The sequence below is a fragment of the Marmota flaviventris genome, chromosome 17 (genome assembly GCF_047511675.1).
Source record: "Marmota flaviventris isolate mMarFla1 chromosome 17, mMarFla1.hap1, whole genome shotgun sequence".
Classification (NCBI taxonomy): domain Eukaryota; kingdom Metazoa; phylum Chordata; class Mammalia; order Rodentia; family Sciuridae; genus Marmota; species Marmota flaviventris.
This window is the reverse complement of record NC_092514.1, coordinates 1,173,474-1,190,505: the sequence shown is the minus strand read 5'-3', so window position 1 is coordinate 1,190,505 and position 17,032 is coordinate 1,173,474. Positions and strand designations below refer to the sequence as shown.

Sequence of the window (17,032 nt, the reverse complement as noted above, 5' to 3'; positions counted from 1 at the left end):
ATATAATAAATAGTAAACCACACATAGAAACATTAGAAATCCTAGAGGAAAGGAATTGATTATATTTCATTCTGGAACTCCTATGATGAATGTCTGATTTTTTAATGAAAGAAAACAAACAAAACAGAACAAAACTGAATGTATCTAAAGGACCTATATGCTTCCTTTTGAAATTAAAAAATGTTATTTTATTAGGTCCAATATAAATAAGTCTTCAAATATTCATTGAATACATATCAATCAAATAACAGAACAGATTTTTTTTCTGAATACAATAGGGCTATGTTAAAAATTTTTCTTTCTTAATCTAAAAAAAAATGATAAAATATATGAGTGAATACTAATAAAGAAATAACATTTTTGGAATAAATATATCTATTTTATAATTAAGAAACACCTTAAAATGTTTCTAGACATTTAGAAATATTCATCTTTACATTCTCAAAAAGATATTGAAACATAGTCAAAGAACACTTTTGTTTATTTCCAGAAGGGATATTAAAAAAAATATTAGCTACTCCAAATCTTGTTTTTATACAAAGAAAAACCTGAAATAAGATAATGACTAAAAAAACAGTAGGCAACATTTATAAAGACACTTCGATTAACAATTAGAAATGGTCTACAAATATTAAAATTGACAATATAGTAAAACTGAGCTGGAATCACTGAAAGATAATTCACTGGGGGCAAAGAAAGTAAGGGAAGATAATGGGACAGGGAAGCCATTTCAAACTAGCAGCCAGCCCCAGTCCCTTCTGAAGAAGGTGAACTGGTCATGAGCCCTGGCAAGGAGAATCTACAGTCTCATAACCTGATGATTGGAAAACAAGGATTTCAATTTCCTCCAGGTGTACAATTGGAAAGGAGATATTTCAAGAAAGCCAGAATACTTGACAATGAAATAAAAGTTTAATATACCTATCACCCTAAATAAGTAACAAGGAAGCTGTATACAATTAAATGTTTGTGCAAGTTAAAAAAAAATCTGTAGGAAATTAAAACCCCAAAGTGCAATCCAGGTGAAAGATATATTAGATTTATTTTTAGTTGTTGTTATATTAAATATATGGAATCAGTTGTTAGGAATTAATTGCTAGCAGTTTTTCAAAATTATTAAGCATTTTGTTGTCTGCAGATAAAAAGATATATGGCTCTGTGTTTTATTTCTAAAACTATAGTTTGAAAGGACCGCAACAAAATCCTCAATTCACTCAACTCACTCACACACCATTAAAGAACAGCATTATGCAAACTCTTAGAAAGTATGACAGGATCAAGTCTCCTTGGAATAGAGTATGTAAACAAAAGAAGTAAGCAAATTTGCAAAAATAAACTCAAACTAAAAGCAATTAGATAAATTAAACAATGCAATATGTGGTTAAGAATAATTAAAAATAGATGGTTTAGGAGAATTTTTAAAAAAAATGGAAGTAAAAACAAGAAAGGATGAGCCATTATATAAAAAAAAAATTTTAAAAAGTAGAATGCTAATAGCTAATAGTATCTTCAATTTTATATGCATATTTAAATGAAGAGGCTGAGGTCACAAGGACTAATTTTAGATGGACAATTCATTAGTAAGCCATAAATAAACAGAATAAAATAATGCCAAAAAAGAATTTTCAGAATCAATAAATGGGTCAGTAGCAAATTAAAAAAAAAATAATAGGCAGGGTGTTTATATAATTAAGCTTAAAATTCCAATTCAGAAAAAAAATACTGATTTCAGACCTTTGTGATTAAACTGTGTCCCTGAAAACCCCAAATACACTGAAGTCCTAATCCCTAGGACATCAAAATGTGTCATTCTTGGAAAAAGTCTCTTTACAGAGGTAATTATGTTAATATATTTCTAAGATGGATTCCAATCCAAACAACTTTTAAATAAAGGAGAAATTAGCACACAGAGATGCACAAAGATAAATTACACTCAATGTATAAAGTATTTCTTGTATTTGCAATATTTAATAACTGCCCATGTGGAGAACAACACATGAACTGGATGATGACTGTAGTCATTAAGAAAATCAAATTAGAAAGTAAAAATGGGATTGAAATAATGAGAAACAAAAACATTGGTAAATGTGGATAATTTTAAGTAAGATATAAGGTTTAAATGATTTCAATAATAATGTAAAATATATAAATAACTTAATGAAGAAAAACATGCCAGACAAATATAATATGAAAAAAGAAAAATAAATTCTGTTTATCCTAAGGCTTTGTATTAAGATAACTGTAAATGTGTCAACTTTAAATTGCATTAAGATGTTAGCAAAGTAGTTTAATGTTATAAATAAGCATATACTTTTCTACATGAATCTTAATAGCAATTATAAGAAGAATGATTACTTGGGATTTAAAAGTAACAATAAATTAAGCATGTTAAAAAATAGAAAACAAAATAAAATTTGACATTTCTTCTACTTTGGAGATATGTTTTTACATACAAAATAAAAAACATATGCAAAAAATGAGAGTCACAAACTATGTCAAAAACATAAAACATACAACTTCCAGTACAGCAGAGGTAAATCCCTAGAGAAGCAATTACAAGGGAACAAAGAGGATAAATAAAAAAAAGTAGATAAAAATCTGTAGAAGAGAAATACAAAATAAATTACAATAATTAATGAAAATGCAAATAAAAATAAATATAAAAGATTGAAAATATTGCACTGAAAATAGAAATTGTCAGAGTGAATAAACTAATGAAAAGTTAAATTTTTATTCTATGTGATAATGAAAGACAGAGGATAAATGGCATTTCCATAACAGTGTAGACAAAATACTCAAGAATATTTGACCAAGAAAAACTTGATATAAAAATGTAAAGAAAGGCACTGTTGTAGATAGACGATTTAATTATAAACGTAAAACTTAGATGAAACATATAATTTTGAACTCTACTCCAGAACTTAACTTGAAGGTATAAAATCAAAAAATTGATATATATGAAATTGCAATAAAATATTTTATCACCTATCACACAAATGAAAGCACACATGTGCAATATTTGAATTAAGAGTGCAATGATCCTACCTTGTCATTTTTGATTATTAATATGACTTGGCGTTATGTCAGAAAAAAAGTACAATATTCCATTAAAATAACATAACCACCATTTTGCCCAGTTATCCCACTCATCAGTTTCTACCCAAAGGATTTAAAATCAACACACTACCGTGGTGCAGCCACATCAATATTTATAGGAGCTCAATTCACAACACCTAAAATATAGAACCATCCTAGGTGTCCTTCAACAGATGAATGGATAAAGAAAATATCGTATATATATATATATATATATATATATATATATATATATATATATATATATATATATACACACACAATTGAGTATAACTCAGCCTTAAAGAATGAAATTCTGTACAACCAGAAGAATAAGGGGTTATACTCTATTTATGTATGACTTGTCAAGGAGCATTTTACTATCATGTATAACTAATTAGATTGACAAAAAAAGATAAATAGGAAGATACATACTAATGAGCACATTTGGGGTATGGGATTTTAAATCAGAACTCCATTGTTTTGATAATTATTATTAAGGAGCCAAAATCCAACTCTAACAGACTTCATAGTAGAAAAACCTGTTTTTTTCTGCAAATAAAATAAATAAATACATTGAAAACAAATAAAACAAGGCAAAATCAAACAAAATCATCCTCTGAGAGTGTCATTGTTTGTGCTATCCTGGTGGTGTTGGTGCAATTTGAGAAATCAGGAAGGATGATAGAAAGCTTTCCTTTAATAGAACAGATTTGTTTAATAAATTTTGCTTAGATAAGAAAGAGGCTCTTGCTACCATGACTTTGATAATCAACACTCAATAGAATTTGTAAATTTATAATTCTGAAATGCATTTTTTTATTACTAAAGTAATATAGTTAATGAATTCCTATTTTAAACTAAATAATATAAGTAAATCAAACATTTCTGTGGCTCAATCAATATCACTCCAGCACCCATGTTTACTGATATTATCTAGAATGGCTTTCCAGATTTTAATTATGCACTTGATAAAACATTTTGCACAAATAAAACTTGCCTGTTTACATGTATGCACATGCACATACATGTGCATTTAATGTACACTTATACAAAGTTTTTCAACCCTGCCACTATTTCAATTTGGGGTCAGAAATTTCTTTGTGGGGGAGTTGTCCTATGTGTTACAGAATCTTTAGCTGTATTCCTGGGCTCTACTAACCAAAGAACAGCTGCATCACCCCTTGAAGAGTCACAACTAAATCTCATAAATGCCTCTGGGTGTGGTGGTGCATGCCTGTAAGCCCATTGGCTCAGGAGGCTGAGGTAGGAGGATCAACTTCAAAGTGATATTGCTCAGTGTTAAGCACCCCTAGGTTCAATACTCAGTGCCTTTTACAAAAAGAAGAAATGCCTCCAGAATTTTCATGGACCATTGGTCTTTTTGCCTATTAGGGCCTTTTTTAGTTAAAAAATCAATGTATAATTGTGTTGGTAGAAAGATCAAGATAATACAAACTAAATATACTCATTTTCATCTTTTTATTCTACTTTGAAAGTGAATTAAAACATTTTCATAGGTCTTTTAAGTATTATGGACTCTTGTACCAGTGCTAATGGTAGCTAATAGACAAGGAGACTACAGCAAAAAAAAAATGTCTTCAACTATAGCAAAATGCCCTTTGAGGGAAAAAAAAAATATGTTTCATCACCATTGATATACAAATACAACACACACACACACACACACACACACACACGAGAATGTGTTTTTATAGTAATATGAGGTTTACAATGTGAATACATATTTATAAGCTGTTTTTAATATGTATTGTCTTGCACTAATGACATTGGGAGATACATTTATGAATTTAAATGTTTTCTACATTATTCAAATAAAATGCTACTTATTCTCTAAAAATATAATTAACAATAAAATCTTATTTAATTCATTTAAAAAAAAGAAGAAGTTTTGCAGGGCAAAATGTCACATGCTTGAAATCCCAGTGACTTAGGAGGCTGAGAAAAGAAGATCATAAATTTGATATCAGACTCAGCAAGTTTGTGAAAGCCTCAGCATCTTTCAAAACCCTCAGGAAGTTAGTGAGGCCCTGTCTCAAAATAAAATATAACTGGTGATGTAGCTTAGTAACAAGGCATTCTGAGGTTGAATCTACTATATCAAAAAATTAAAAAAAACAACAATGAAAAAAGAATAACGCAACTCCTATACCACTGCAAATTAAATGAATGCTATATCTATCAAATAAATTTCCTGTTTTTGAATCCAGTTTCTTTTAGGTCTAGATCCAAATAGATAAATTTCTATATGATGACTAAAAAATGTTTGTATCTGCACAGAAGAACTGTGACTCATAGTTAAGTCCACATGACATTATGTCATCACATTGTCATATATAAGACTCAAAAGTCATATTCTGATACATGGATTTTTCCATCCCAATGAAGTTATGATAAAAGTGAAAAAAATTTATCTTTTGGACAATATTGGGTGACAATTGCCACCATTTGTGCTGTGCATTACTTTTTAATTCAGAGTTCATGATGTCATTAAAGCTATTTTTTTCTGAAAAGACTGAAATTTTCTACCAATTTTTTTCATGATTTATTCTCTCTACAACCTGAAAGTCATTCATTTAATTTGAATATACAGTATTAAAAGACATTTACTGGTTATCCTCTAAGTAAAAAAATGAATAACTACAGAAAAATTGCAATAATCATTATGACGAGAGGGGAATTTCCTGATGCATATACTGGAAAGTGATTTTTATGAAAGAATCAGCTATCTTAGATTTTATTCCTTGACACTGCCAAGACAAATTCTGTTCACATCATTGCTTTTTTCTCCTGGAGTAATTCTGCAAAGCCATTTCTTAGTTCCTTTATACTGTTAGACTTCCTTCCTTATTCACTATACTTTTGCTGTTTTTGTTTAACAAAGCAAGTTGGCAGTAATTATCTTCAATCTACACTCATCCACTCCTATATGTATAGTCACAAGTGGAAAGGAGAATGAGAGACATTTAGAAGTCAAGTTCTCAACAGACATAAGTAATATTTTCATCATATTATGATTTATAACCAAGGGAAAATACTAAATTGTAGGAAAATATTCCCTAAATATAAAAAAGTGATTGTAGAGAATATAATCCATTTTTTTAATTCAGGAAAAAAAAAATGAAAACCCCTATTACTATCAAAACTATCTTTAATTTCAGTATACCAAATAGCTAAGAAAAAATTTTATGTAGGTTAGATGATTTTATCTTAAACCATGCTGCTATATAGAAACACACTTTTTGGTCTTTCTCTTGTTTATAATGCTTACTTCTACTCTATTTATTTGCCAGATTGTGTGATGAGGACAATGTCCATGCACAAACACTCTGTAATAAACATATCTTCCTTTCTTAAATATATATGGTGAGTTACATAAATTGTCTACATTACTGAAATGAATATAATATGTATTTATGGAGTATAATATCTATGTAATCATAAGCAGATACTGATTAAATAATATGAAGCATATTATAGGCAGATTTGTTTTAATAGATTATCAATTTAATGTATCTTTTTAAACTGTATCAATTGCATGCATTTAAACATTCCTAAATATTACCAATGAGATCAACACATTCTGTAATTATAAACTACACATCGTGTATATATTTTGCTGGTAAACATGATCTCTACATATAATATAGCCCTAAATTCATATTTTAATCACCAAATAGTGTATCTTAAATTGTAGCTTAATATCTTTACCATAAGATTTCTACTTTTAATAGTTATTTTTATTTGATAAGTTATCTTTCTAATATGAGTGATAAACTAAAGACATTAAAGACCAAAGAATGTTTTATTCTGAACGTCTCTTATTCTGAAGTCCAGCTCACTCAAACTTCAGAAATTACTTATCAAACAAAATGCAGGTTAAACCAAAAAGTGATAAGAATTTGTTGTCTATTAAAATATTAAATTCCTACTAAAGAAAATAGCATAATCAATTCAAAAAATAAACAAATATGAAAAATTATTGATACCTTACTTTAAATAACTAATATATTTCTATGAATATACCAATATATCTCTACAATGTTAAAGACAGCAAGAAAATAATATCAAATTAAGGAATAAAATTTTAAAAAACTCTCCTAAATAAATTTGCATTTCTCTTATAGTGACTGCATTTGATAAATATAAGAGAAATGCAAATTAAAAGTGCACAGATATTATTTTTCACCTATCATATGTGCAAAACTCCAAGTTTTACAACTATCTCTGAAAGCATACCTGAAGAAAATCACTCATTTTAATACACCACTGATAAAAGTATAAAATACTTCAACACCTCTAAAAGGGATCTAGTGATTTTTCCAAGATTATAATTATTTATATGTGAATAGAATCCTACTTTTTAAATCTCTCTTATAGTTCTACCTATATGTATGCTAAATAATGTGCATAGAGGGTTATTTGTTCTATTTTTGCATGTAATAGCAACAAAATAAGAACAACAAAGTCGACTAGTAAGCACTTTCTAATTAAACTACACAGGAAGGTACACCAATAAAAATAGTGAAGACCTCTGAAAACTCTTGTCAATAAAACCACTGACCATGCTTCAGTAAGGCTGGGCCTTAATACCCTGGCATGTAGATGGCTCCTCTTCTTCATCCCGCCCCTCCTCTCCCCAAACACACACCTACTGTTGGTGGAGCATCTGCTGGCCGGGTCACCTCCTGTGGACTTACTTGAGTCCGTGTCAGTCTACCACTGTGTCCCAATAGCCATTGGTCCACAAGCTTCTTCACCTGGTGCCTGATGTGGACCTGGCCATTGTGGACGACTGGCTGAATAACGAATGAATGGGCAGTGCAAGCATGAGTTCCGAGCAACAGAAGCAGCCCTGAGCCCTACCCCCTCAGCTGCAGCATCAGATGAAGCAGCCTTGCCAGCCTCCACCCCAGGAACCACGTGTTCCCCAAACCAAGGAGCCCTGTCACACCAAAGTGCCTGAGCCCTGCCAACCCAAGGTGCCAGAGCCCAGCCAACCCAAGATGCCTGAGCCTTGCCAGCCCAAGGTGCCAGAGCCCTGCCAGCCCAAGGTGCCTGAGCCTTGCCAACCCAAGGTGCCTGAGCCCTGCCAACCCAAGGTGCCTGAGCCTTGCCAATCCAAGGTGCCAGAGCCCTGCCAATCCAAGGTGCCTGAGCCCTGCCAACCCAAGGTGCCAGAGTCCTGCCCCTCAACAGTCACTCCAACACCAGCTCAGCAGAAGACAAAGCAGAAGTAACATTGTCACAGCCACACCCTTGAAGAGGCAACCACTGGATGTCCCTTTTCCATTTTGCTCAGGAGTCCCATTTTTCTGTTGACCTTATGATTAACATGAGTCATCATCCTTCCCTCTTTGAACCCCCCAAAAAGATATCCCTCACATTCAACTATGGAAGGTTCCTGAGCCTCTGAAGGTGACTGCAAGTCTCACTGGATGAGTAGGTCTTCCAGGGTCTCAGGGTTAATCTGAAGAGGGATGTTGGGAGGGGGTCAAGTGAATCTTCCCTGTTCTGCCCTCATTAAATCACTTTTAACTCAAAAAAACAAAAAAACAAAAAAAAAAAAAAAAAAAAAAAAACAACAACAACAAAAAAACCCACTGACCAGAAAGATTTTTGTTCCAATAATTTCAAATAATTATCATAATCATTAACATGGTTACAAAGCCTGTAACTCATGGTATGCTTTTCTGTGAATTACTACATTTGACATATTGGTAAAGGTCAGTGCATAAAAATAAAAATCTCAGTACTTGCACCCAAAGGCATTCACACCCAGTACACTATGTGGCAAACATTTTACCCAGGAGCTCAAGAACATTTCTATAAATGGCCAAGGCTAAAAATCTTCAAATTTGTGGGTCCCACAGTGTTTCATCTTTACTGAAGTCTGCTATTGTGAAATGAAAGCAGCCCTCATAATACATAAATGAATGGTTGTGGCTGTATACTAGCGCTGATTATTTAAATTTCATATAAGTTGGGCCATCCTTAATGTGGCCCTTCATGCACATACATCTGTCCATTGATACTACAAAAAAGTTAAATGGATAACAATTTCATAGGTCCTGCACTGAGTGCAATAGATCACGAGTCTCTACCACATACAGATCTGTGAGGTGCACTCATTCATATATTCATCATCCCCCAATCTCAGAACATTTGTTTAGAATCCATCTTCTGATTAATTTTTTATCTTCTACCAAAACTAAGCATGCCAAAAGAAAATAAAATTTATCTGCTCTTTTCTCTCCCATTTCCAGAAAATTTTATTTGTTATTTAGTGAAATTAAAATGAAAAGAAATAAGCATAATAAATTGATAATAAAATGTCTTTCTCTTATTTCTCATCAAAAGAAAAAAATTCTGTCGGTTCCCAATTATTTTCTTCTTTTCAAGAACTGAAATGATTATAGAAATGTATTTTGCATTTCAAAACAAAAATGATTTTCTAATAATTCAATATATTTTGTATTAATATTAGTGCCTTTGCTTTCATGTCTTTTATACAACACTTTGTAGAGGAAACTAGCATACAGTGAGTGACATGAGTCATTTGTCTCATTTTATTATGCATATGAGGAAATGATAGACTTGTTTCAGATATTTTCTTATGTTTCTGACACCATGGCTCCTGTGTTGTATGGAAAATGCAGCTGCAATACAGTCTTGTTGGACCAGGGGTAGAAGACATGGTTTGTGATCCTGAGCTGTCTACACATAAGGAAAGTACCATGGTTTGAATGGAATAGTTTTGTTTTTTTTTCCCCTCAGTAATAGTGCTAAAATGAGAAGAAACAGTCAATCAGGGTAACAGAAGCCACTGAGACACTGTGGTCAGGGTGATTCCACTGCTGTGCTTGCTTTCTCCCATAGGTAACAGAATAAATCTGTGTGCTGCTTCCAGAGATCAGTAATTAATCAGAATTAAGCTTTTCAACCTCCTACTCTATTCTAGAACCTAAATGACATATACCTAAGTTCTCCCATGCTACTGAGTAGACAGTTTTCTGAAGATAAGGATAAGCCACTGAATTTTCTTATCTATACTTTTTAAAGAAAGATAACTTATTCTGATATTACTGGTTATTCTGTCCCATAATATTTTGGGATTTTCTCAAACCCCATATTACTAGTGCATATTTACTCTGTATTTAAATCTATCAACAATTTTTGGGAATTAGAAAAATATCCATGTGTTCGAAAGGCTGATTAAGAATATATTTCTGTAACAATCACCAGAAACATATTAGATATTATGTTCATAGTAACTTTTTAGCCTCATGTGCACTAGCAAGAGATAAAAAGTTACCAATAAACATAAATGCTTCAATAAGCGACATTGCATATTCTAATGTACTTTTGCAATATTATAAAATAATTTAATTGTGTTTTTGACTAAGCCTTCCTACTTAAGAAAAGAAAAAAGTCACTAATGTTCTGGTAAAGGATGCACATTTCAATATTCTGGAAAAGATTTAAAAGAGATGCAGTATCATTGAAAGTGTTCATTTTTTACAAATACCTCAAGCTCTTCAATACAAAGTATATCTTTCTATTAAAAAAAATCACTTCATGTTTCAAATCGTATCCAACTCGATTCTCATCTCACCACACAATTTCTCAGGAGAGGAAAAAAAAAAAACAAACTATAGGAAACAATTTTTTTTTTTTTAAATCTTACTTTTCCAACATATTGTGGATCTGGTCCCATATGTTCTTCTAAAACAAAGAACTGATTCCACACCCATCCCCTTTTGGGACGATGGTGGACTTCTGTTTCACCTTCAATGTGTTTGGTTTGGTTTCTGGTCACCTTGATGGAGCTGTGGTGAGCAGTTCCATAACACCTCTGCACAAAACAGAGACACACTAGGACTGGACAGATGCAAGATGTGCTCATAATTTTCATTGTAAGATAACTTGCCAGTTCACGGTTTTCCTTTTCTTCTTTGTCAGCTACAAATGCTTAATGAGCATTCAAGAGAGAAGCAAAAGCATCTTTTGGAAGGACAGTCCAAAGTAAATTGTTCAGCGAGTCCATGATTTAACTGCCCATCAGGGAAAGATCAGACCACATTTACATCCTGAAGCACTTGGAGAATCAAAGCTGTAGTGGTCTGAGGATTCCAAGTCTTCACAGTAGGAGAACACAGGTAAGCATTTTCTACCTAGTGAAAGGAGGGGAAATTATATACATTACAAAACATGTAATTTTAACTATTTATCTGAATGAAAAAAAAGTATGCTATTTTTTCAGAATGATGGTGATAGGCAGAGAAAATATGCAAGTCCTTTCAGAAATGTATATATACACAAACCTAAGCTCCTGTTTGCATTTTTACACACTTTTCTACCTATAATGTTAATTCTCAATGGCATATATATGTATGTGTATATGTGTGTGTGTATTGCTTGTATGTATGTATAAAGTACGTATGTCTGCATGTACGTGTGTATACGTATAAAGTTTTTGTTTTTGTTAGATGTATACAGACCTGCACATCCTACATATTAACTACATACTATACATGATAAATGACTTCAAATTTTTTTCCCAAATTCTCTCAATTCCATCACAGCAAACAAATAGTTATTAAAGTACTTAAGAAGTAAATGAAGAAGAAGGAGGGTAGGGGGAGAGGAGGAAGAAGATAATGAGAAAAGAGAAGGTATTCTGCTAAAAATTATTCCAGGCTTGGGGCACAGATTGTCAGAATGGAATATTAGTGTGAACTGCAATTGGCTGAGGTATAGCTTGCCTGGACTCTGATAGGTCATGCTTACAATATATTAGGGTATGGACTTGGCATGCAGGGCAGATAGACTTCCAAGCTTGGGGATGACATCACCCTAGATTTGATGTCTAATATACGTATTGTTCCCATGTATGTAAAGAAAGGATTAAAGGGATAATAGGGGACAAAACATCAAAAGTAAAAATTTGTTGCTTTTTCAGATAAAAAAAATATTAAAATTCTTGTACTTGGATTTTGGTACAATTGGGCAATAAAGTAAAGCTTGAAAAACATTTGTTGGAGACAAATAAGAATTTTTGTGAGATGCAAAGTTGATTCTGAAATTATTAGCTTACTAAAAACAAAAAAATTGAATAAAATTTGCTGAAATAGTTATGTATCTGTGTTCAAATATGTGTTTAGAAAAATATCGATTCAACAATATGGCTCTTTAATCTAGTGAAGATATTTAATTCATTGTTATCTTATTGCATAATATTGTCTGTAAATCAGTACAAACTGTAATGCTGATGTGAAAAAATTACAAAGTAATTCACATGAAAATACAATTGATTTTAAAATCTATATAATAAATCATAGCATGATTCTTATATAGAATTTTAAAAAGGTGTTTATGCAGTGTTGGAAATGAATAAATATATCTATCACTTGAGACCACACAGCAGGGTATTCTTCTCTGTCAGCATTTTTTTCCATAAATTAGGGTTAATAACAATGCTACTTCACCATAGTACAAGAATTGTATAGGATTAGAATTAGAATTTTATTTCAACCAACTGATAAATAAAACATTCAATTTTTAAATATTTTAGGAAAGCAAAGGGACTGTTCATGCTGATTTAATTTAAAACGATCCAAAAATTTTCTCCTAACTTAAAAGAGCAGTCTAGATCCAACATGTTACAAGAACTGAAAAGAGAGTTTAAAAACACAGAATTTGGGGCTGGGGTTGTGGTTCAGTGGTAGAGTACTTGCCTAGCATGCATGAGGCACTGGATTTGAGCCCCAGCACCACAGTAACAAAAAAAAAAAACTAAATAAACAAAATAAATATAGTGTCTGTCTACAATTAAAAATATTTTAAAAATACAGAATTTGTTTGTTTTTAAATATAATTTGCTTACAATGTGAACTTTCATGAATCATCAAATTTATCCAAATCTCAATGTTCTCATATATTTACTTTTAGCCAGAATTATTGTTTTCAATTTTTTATCTATTTAAAATATTTGTATGATTTTAGATGGATTTCTTTAGTTTCCAAAATATTCTTAATTTTCAAGTTATGAATTTCAAAAAATAAGAGATTTTTTTAGTCATTCTTCTTAGAAGCTAAGGTGATAAATATATAGAAGGTGTTGTTATCTTAATACTTTCACACCATTTGGTGAGATTTTCAAATGAAATTAACATGTTCACCCTTTATACTTAGTTATTTAACAAAGCATAATTCATGAGAAGAAGGTGAAGAAAGTGGCTTTTGTAATGTATTGCAAATCAGTAGAATAAGTATTTTCTCCACAGTGTTGGTCTTGTGTGTCATTCCAAAAATGTAAAAATGTATTTTAATTTATATATGTAATATATGTTTATAAACATATATTACAGAAACACTGACTTTTTAGAACTGAAGTTAGTAACAGTAGAGTCAAACTGTAATATCCATTATGAGGAAACTCTCACAATTTCATTGGCACTTTACTCTCTAAGTTTCATGTTTCTCATCTGTGGATAAAGAAGTTTATTGAATGATTTTTAGCATACTAATCAACATAATTCTTTTAATTTAGGATTTAATAATAGCATATAATTTCCAAATGAGTTTTCTTATTTATGCAGAGTTATATAGGTCACCCAAGCTTAAATCATTAGCCATTAATAGCTCTCAGTACAGGTCTTCCTTCAAAAAAACTGAGGAAACACTATTCTCAATACAAATATTTCTCACATTTATCCCAAACGTTATTGCTTGTTTCTGGGACTTTTAACTCTGGTTTTTCATTGATTGTTTCCAAATTTACAAACCTGAGACTCCAAAAAAGTCTAGAAAATATTTTTCTATTTTTTTAAAAACTGTTTGCTTTGATCTTCTGTTCTAAAATTTATCTTTGTAAAACATAGTATATCAACTGTATTTCATGAGTAAATCACTCTATTCTTCGTAAGTGCGAGGTGACATGAGATATCATCTCACATTTTAAAAAACAGAAAATTGTCATCAACTTATAAAGTTAAGTATTATATGTAATCACTAGACATCTTGACTTGTATAGAGCCTAGTTTACATAGAAATCTCAAACAAGATCAGCTATGCTAGAAAGTCCTTACTTTGGGAATTACCTTCCCCACGAGATGCTTGAGGGTGTCTTGTATGGAGAAGGACCTGTCAATGGGCGCATGATGCTCAACCCAGAGAAAAGCTTCTAAACTCTGCAAATGAACCCATCAGATGATAAAATAATGGCTGCTTTGAAATGATGGCTCATTTTGAAAATAGTGGACCTTTAACTTTTCCATGTTAAATCATATAAAATACCACGTTACTCTAAATTATACAGTATATGTAAAATTTATGTTTGAATTTCAAAGTATTTATATAAGGTAAAATTACAGGTACTAAATATAAGTTTATCATCTTTTTCCTCAAGTTTAATGGAAAACAGTATGCTCACATTCAAAATGTTAGTCTACCTATTTGTCATCTAAGTGTGTAAAGCTACCCTTTGAATTGAGAGTTGCAGGCAAAACTCCCATTGCTAACAAGGCACATACTTAGATGTGCATCTAATACTACAGTATAGATTTCCATCATTTAGGGATCCAATGATTAATTGTAATTGTATCATTCTCTCTTTTTAACTCTAGTTCTGTTCTAATTTTCAATGATACTGACTTCCAATTTTTACTTTAATTTCTTTCTTTAACTCTCTATTCTAACTATATTCTCGATAAACAAATGGGGTTGACTTTTCCATCTTAAGAGAAATCTGTGTGCTTAAAAATTAAAATTTTTCCTCTACCTGACAATTGACTTAATAGCTTTTGAATACAGCCAGTATAAAATACTCATAAACCACATGGAATTGTGAAGAAACTTAACTAATTTGTTTCAAGTGTTATTTCCATGTTCCAAGTCTATATTTGAAATTTCAATTTTACCATTTCAGGATATTCTCATAATTTAAAGTTATGATTATATTGGATTTAGTAAGTTGCATTTGTTTTAAGTAGACATATAAATATATGTATAATATGTAAGTATATTTAAAATCATCTAAGGGGTTTTACCCTCTGAAACATGATAAAATCCTAAATAATTGTACAAATAAATCAGAAATATTAACTTTTACATGTTTTTTTCACTGGAAGTGATGGTTTAAGTTCCAAGGAGACTGGGTGAAATCACTTTTTTTCACATGGACAGGCTTTAATGCCTAACATGGCTCATTCTGCTGTGTTTAGCTGTAAAGGTTATGGCTTCCTGGCTACTGTGAGCTGAGAGGCTTTCCTCTGTGAAGCCTGTCTACCAGGATGTTTCTGCCTTAAATAGACAGCTATAGACTGAATCCTCTGAATCCAGTGACCAAAATACACATTTTTTTCCTCATCTAAGTTGATATTTTCATGCAGTTTAGTTATAGTAACAAAATTCGGACTAACACGAGCCTTAATCTTCAAACTTCACTTTATTAAACCTATCCCTCCCACAAATCTACAATAAACATTGCTTTTAAGCAAAGATTTCTCTGTTTGGTATGACAGTTCTCTTAAGGTCTCTTGTGTTGAGAGAGAGAGAGAGAGAGAGAGAGAGAGAGAGAGAGAGAGAGAGACTGTTACATATCATGTTTTCAATGATGCAGTTTTGGAACATAGAGCTAGAACTTCCCTTATAGACCAAGAGTAGATTTGTTTCCAGACTAGATTATAAAGAAATTTTTTTTCTTCCTGGACAGAGGTGGGGAAGTTGTGCTACCAGACACTTAAAATGCTATGATTGCAAGACTCAAGGTTTCTCAGTCATAACCTGTATGTTCTATGCATATGACATTGCCTGGCTACTTCATGTGACCCCACTGTGCTGTGAGAAGCAAGAAGAATTTAAGCAATCTGTTGTATTACAGGTCTTTTATGTCACATTTGGTAACATCTGTTAAATAGTGTCCGCCATTTTTAGTTTGTGTGAATGATAAAATTCCAAATGTTTCATTTCTGAATATTTAATTCAATGTAACTGCTTGGTCCTCTAACTTGTCATAGAATCATTCTTTCTAATGCTGACCAGAATTTTAATTATTTATATAGGTTCTTTCAATCACATTTTTCATTCATTTCATCTTTTTTTCTCAGTTTACTCACCCTGTTTCTGATGTAATTTCCATTGCCTGCATTATGTGGGAATTTAACTTTCATGTTGTATCCCAAAGTAAACATGTGTTGAGTGAGGAAATAAATGGGATATAGACAATTTAATTCATGGTTTTTATTTAAAGAATTGTGTTAAAATAGCAATCTTGAATTTATAAAATATAATTGTGAACACACATTTACAGAAGAATTTTTTTAAAGTGTGCCTGAATTTGGTTTAGTTTTATAATCTGCCTTTCCCTTAAAAACCTGTCACAATTAAAGGTACATAACTGCTGCATAATAAAGACCCATTCCATCTTTAAAATTCTGCTTTCAGTAAGTTCTTTCTTATGTAGAGGATATTAAAGAAACATTGAAATATCAATCAAAGAGCACATCAGAAGTTTAATTTGCAAGAGCATATACTATGTGTTATTATGAGTAGTATATTACTCATTATATAGTATGCCTTCCTCATAACTGCAGAGGGTCCATTTCATGATCTCCAGTGGATGCCTGAAACCATAGATTGTACCAAATCACAAATTTAATGCCTTTTCCATCTTAACTAAACACTTAGTACACACTGTGATAAAAACCAACTAGCACAAATTAATTTTTTCTTCTTTACAATTTCACTGATAGAATATTTGTATAGCCTTTAGCAGCTTCAGTTTATGATTTTTCTTTCCTTATTATGTATTTTCAGCTTTTCACTTAGAGGAAGCATCTGTGGTTTCTCTTTGGTGTCGAATTGTTAGCATTACTACTCTTCACTTGGGAGTCCAATGTTAAGTAAAATGTTATTTGAATATTATCACTGCAGT

At 31.5% G+C, this 17,032-nt stretch overlaps 1 protein-coding gene and 1 pseudogene across 1 annotated transcript in view; one reads left to right on the top strand and one right to left on the bottom strand.

Annotated features, from left to right (window-relative positions):
* LOC139702403 (cadherin-18-like) overlaps positions 1-16,268 on the bottom strand; it is a 215,788-nt gene extending 199,520 nt beyond the window's left edge. Inside the window, 4 exon segments of the mRNA XM_071603491.1 lie at positions 10,784-10,951; positions 11,184-11,270; positions 14,199-14,288; positions 16,215-16,268. Coding sequence (XP_071459592.1) covers positions 10,784-10,951; positions 11,184-11,270; positions 14,199-14,288; positions 16,215-16,268 — 399 coding nt within the window.
* On the top strand, positions 7,926-8,336 carry LOC139702264 (cornifin alpha-like; annotated as a pseudogene).
* Positions 16,269-17,032: the final 764 nt, after the last annotated feature.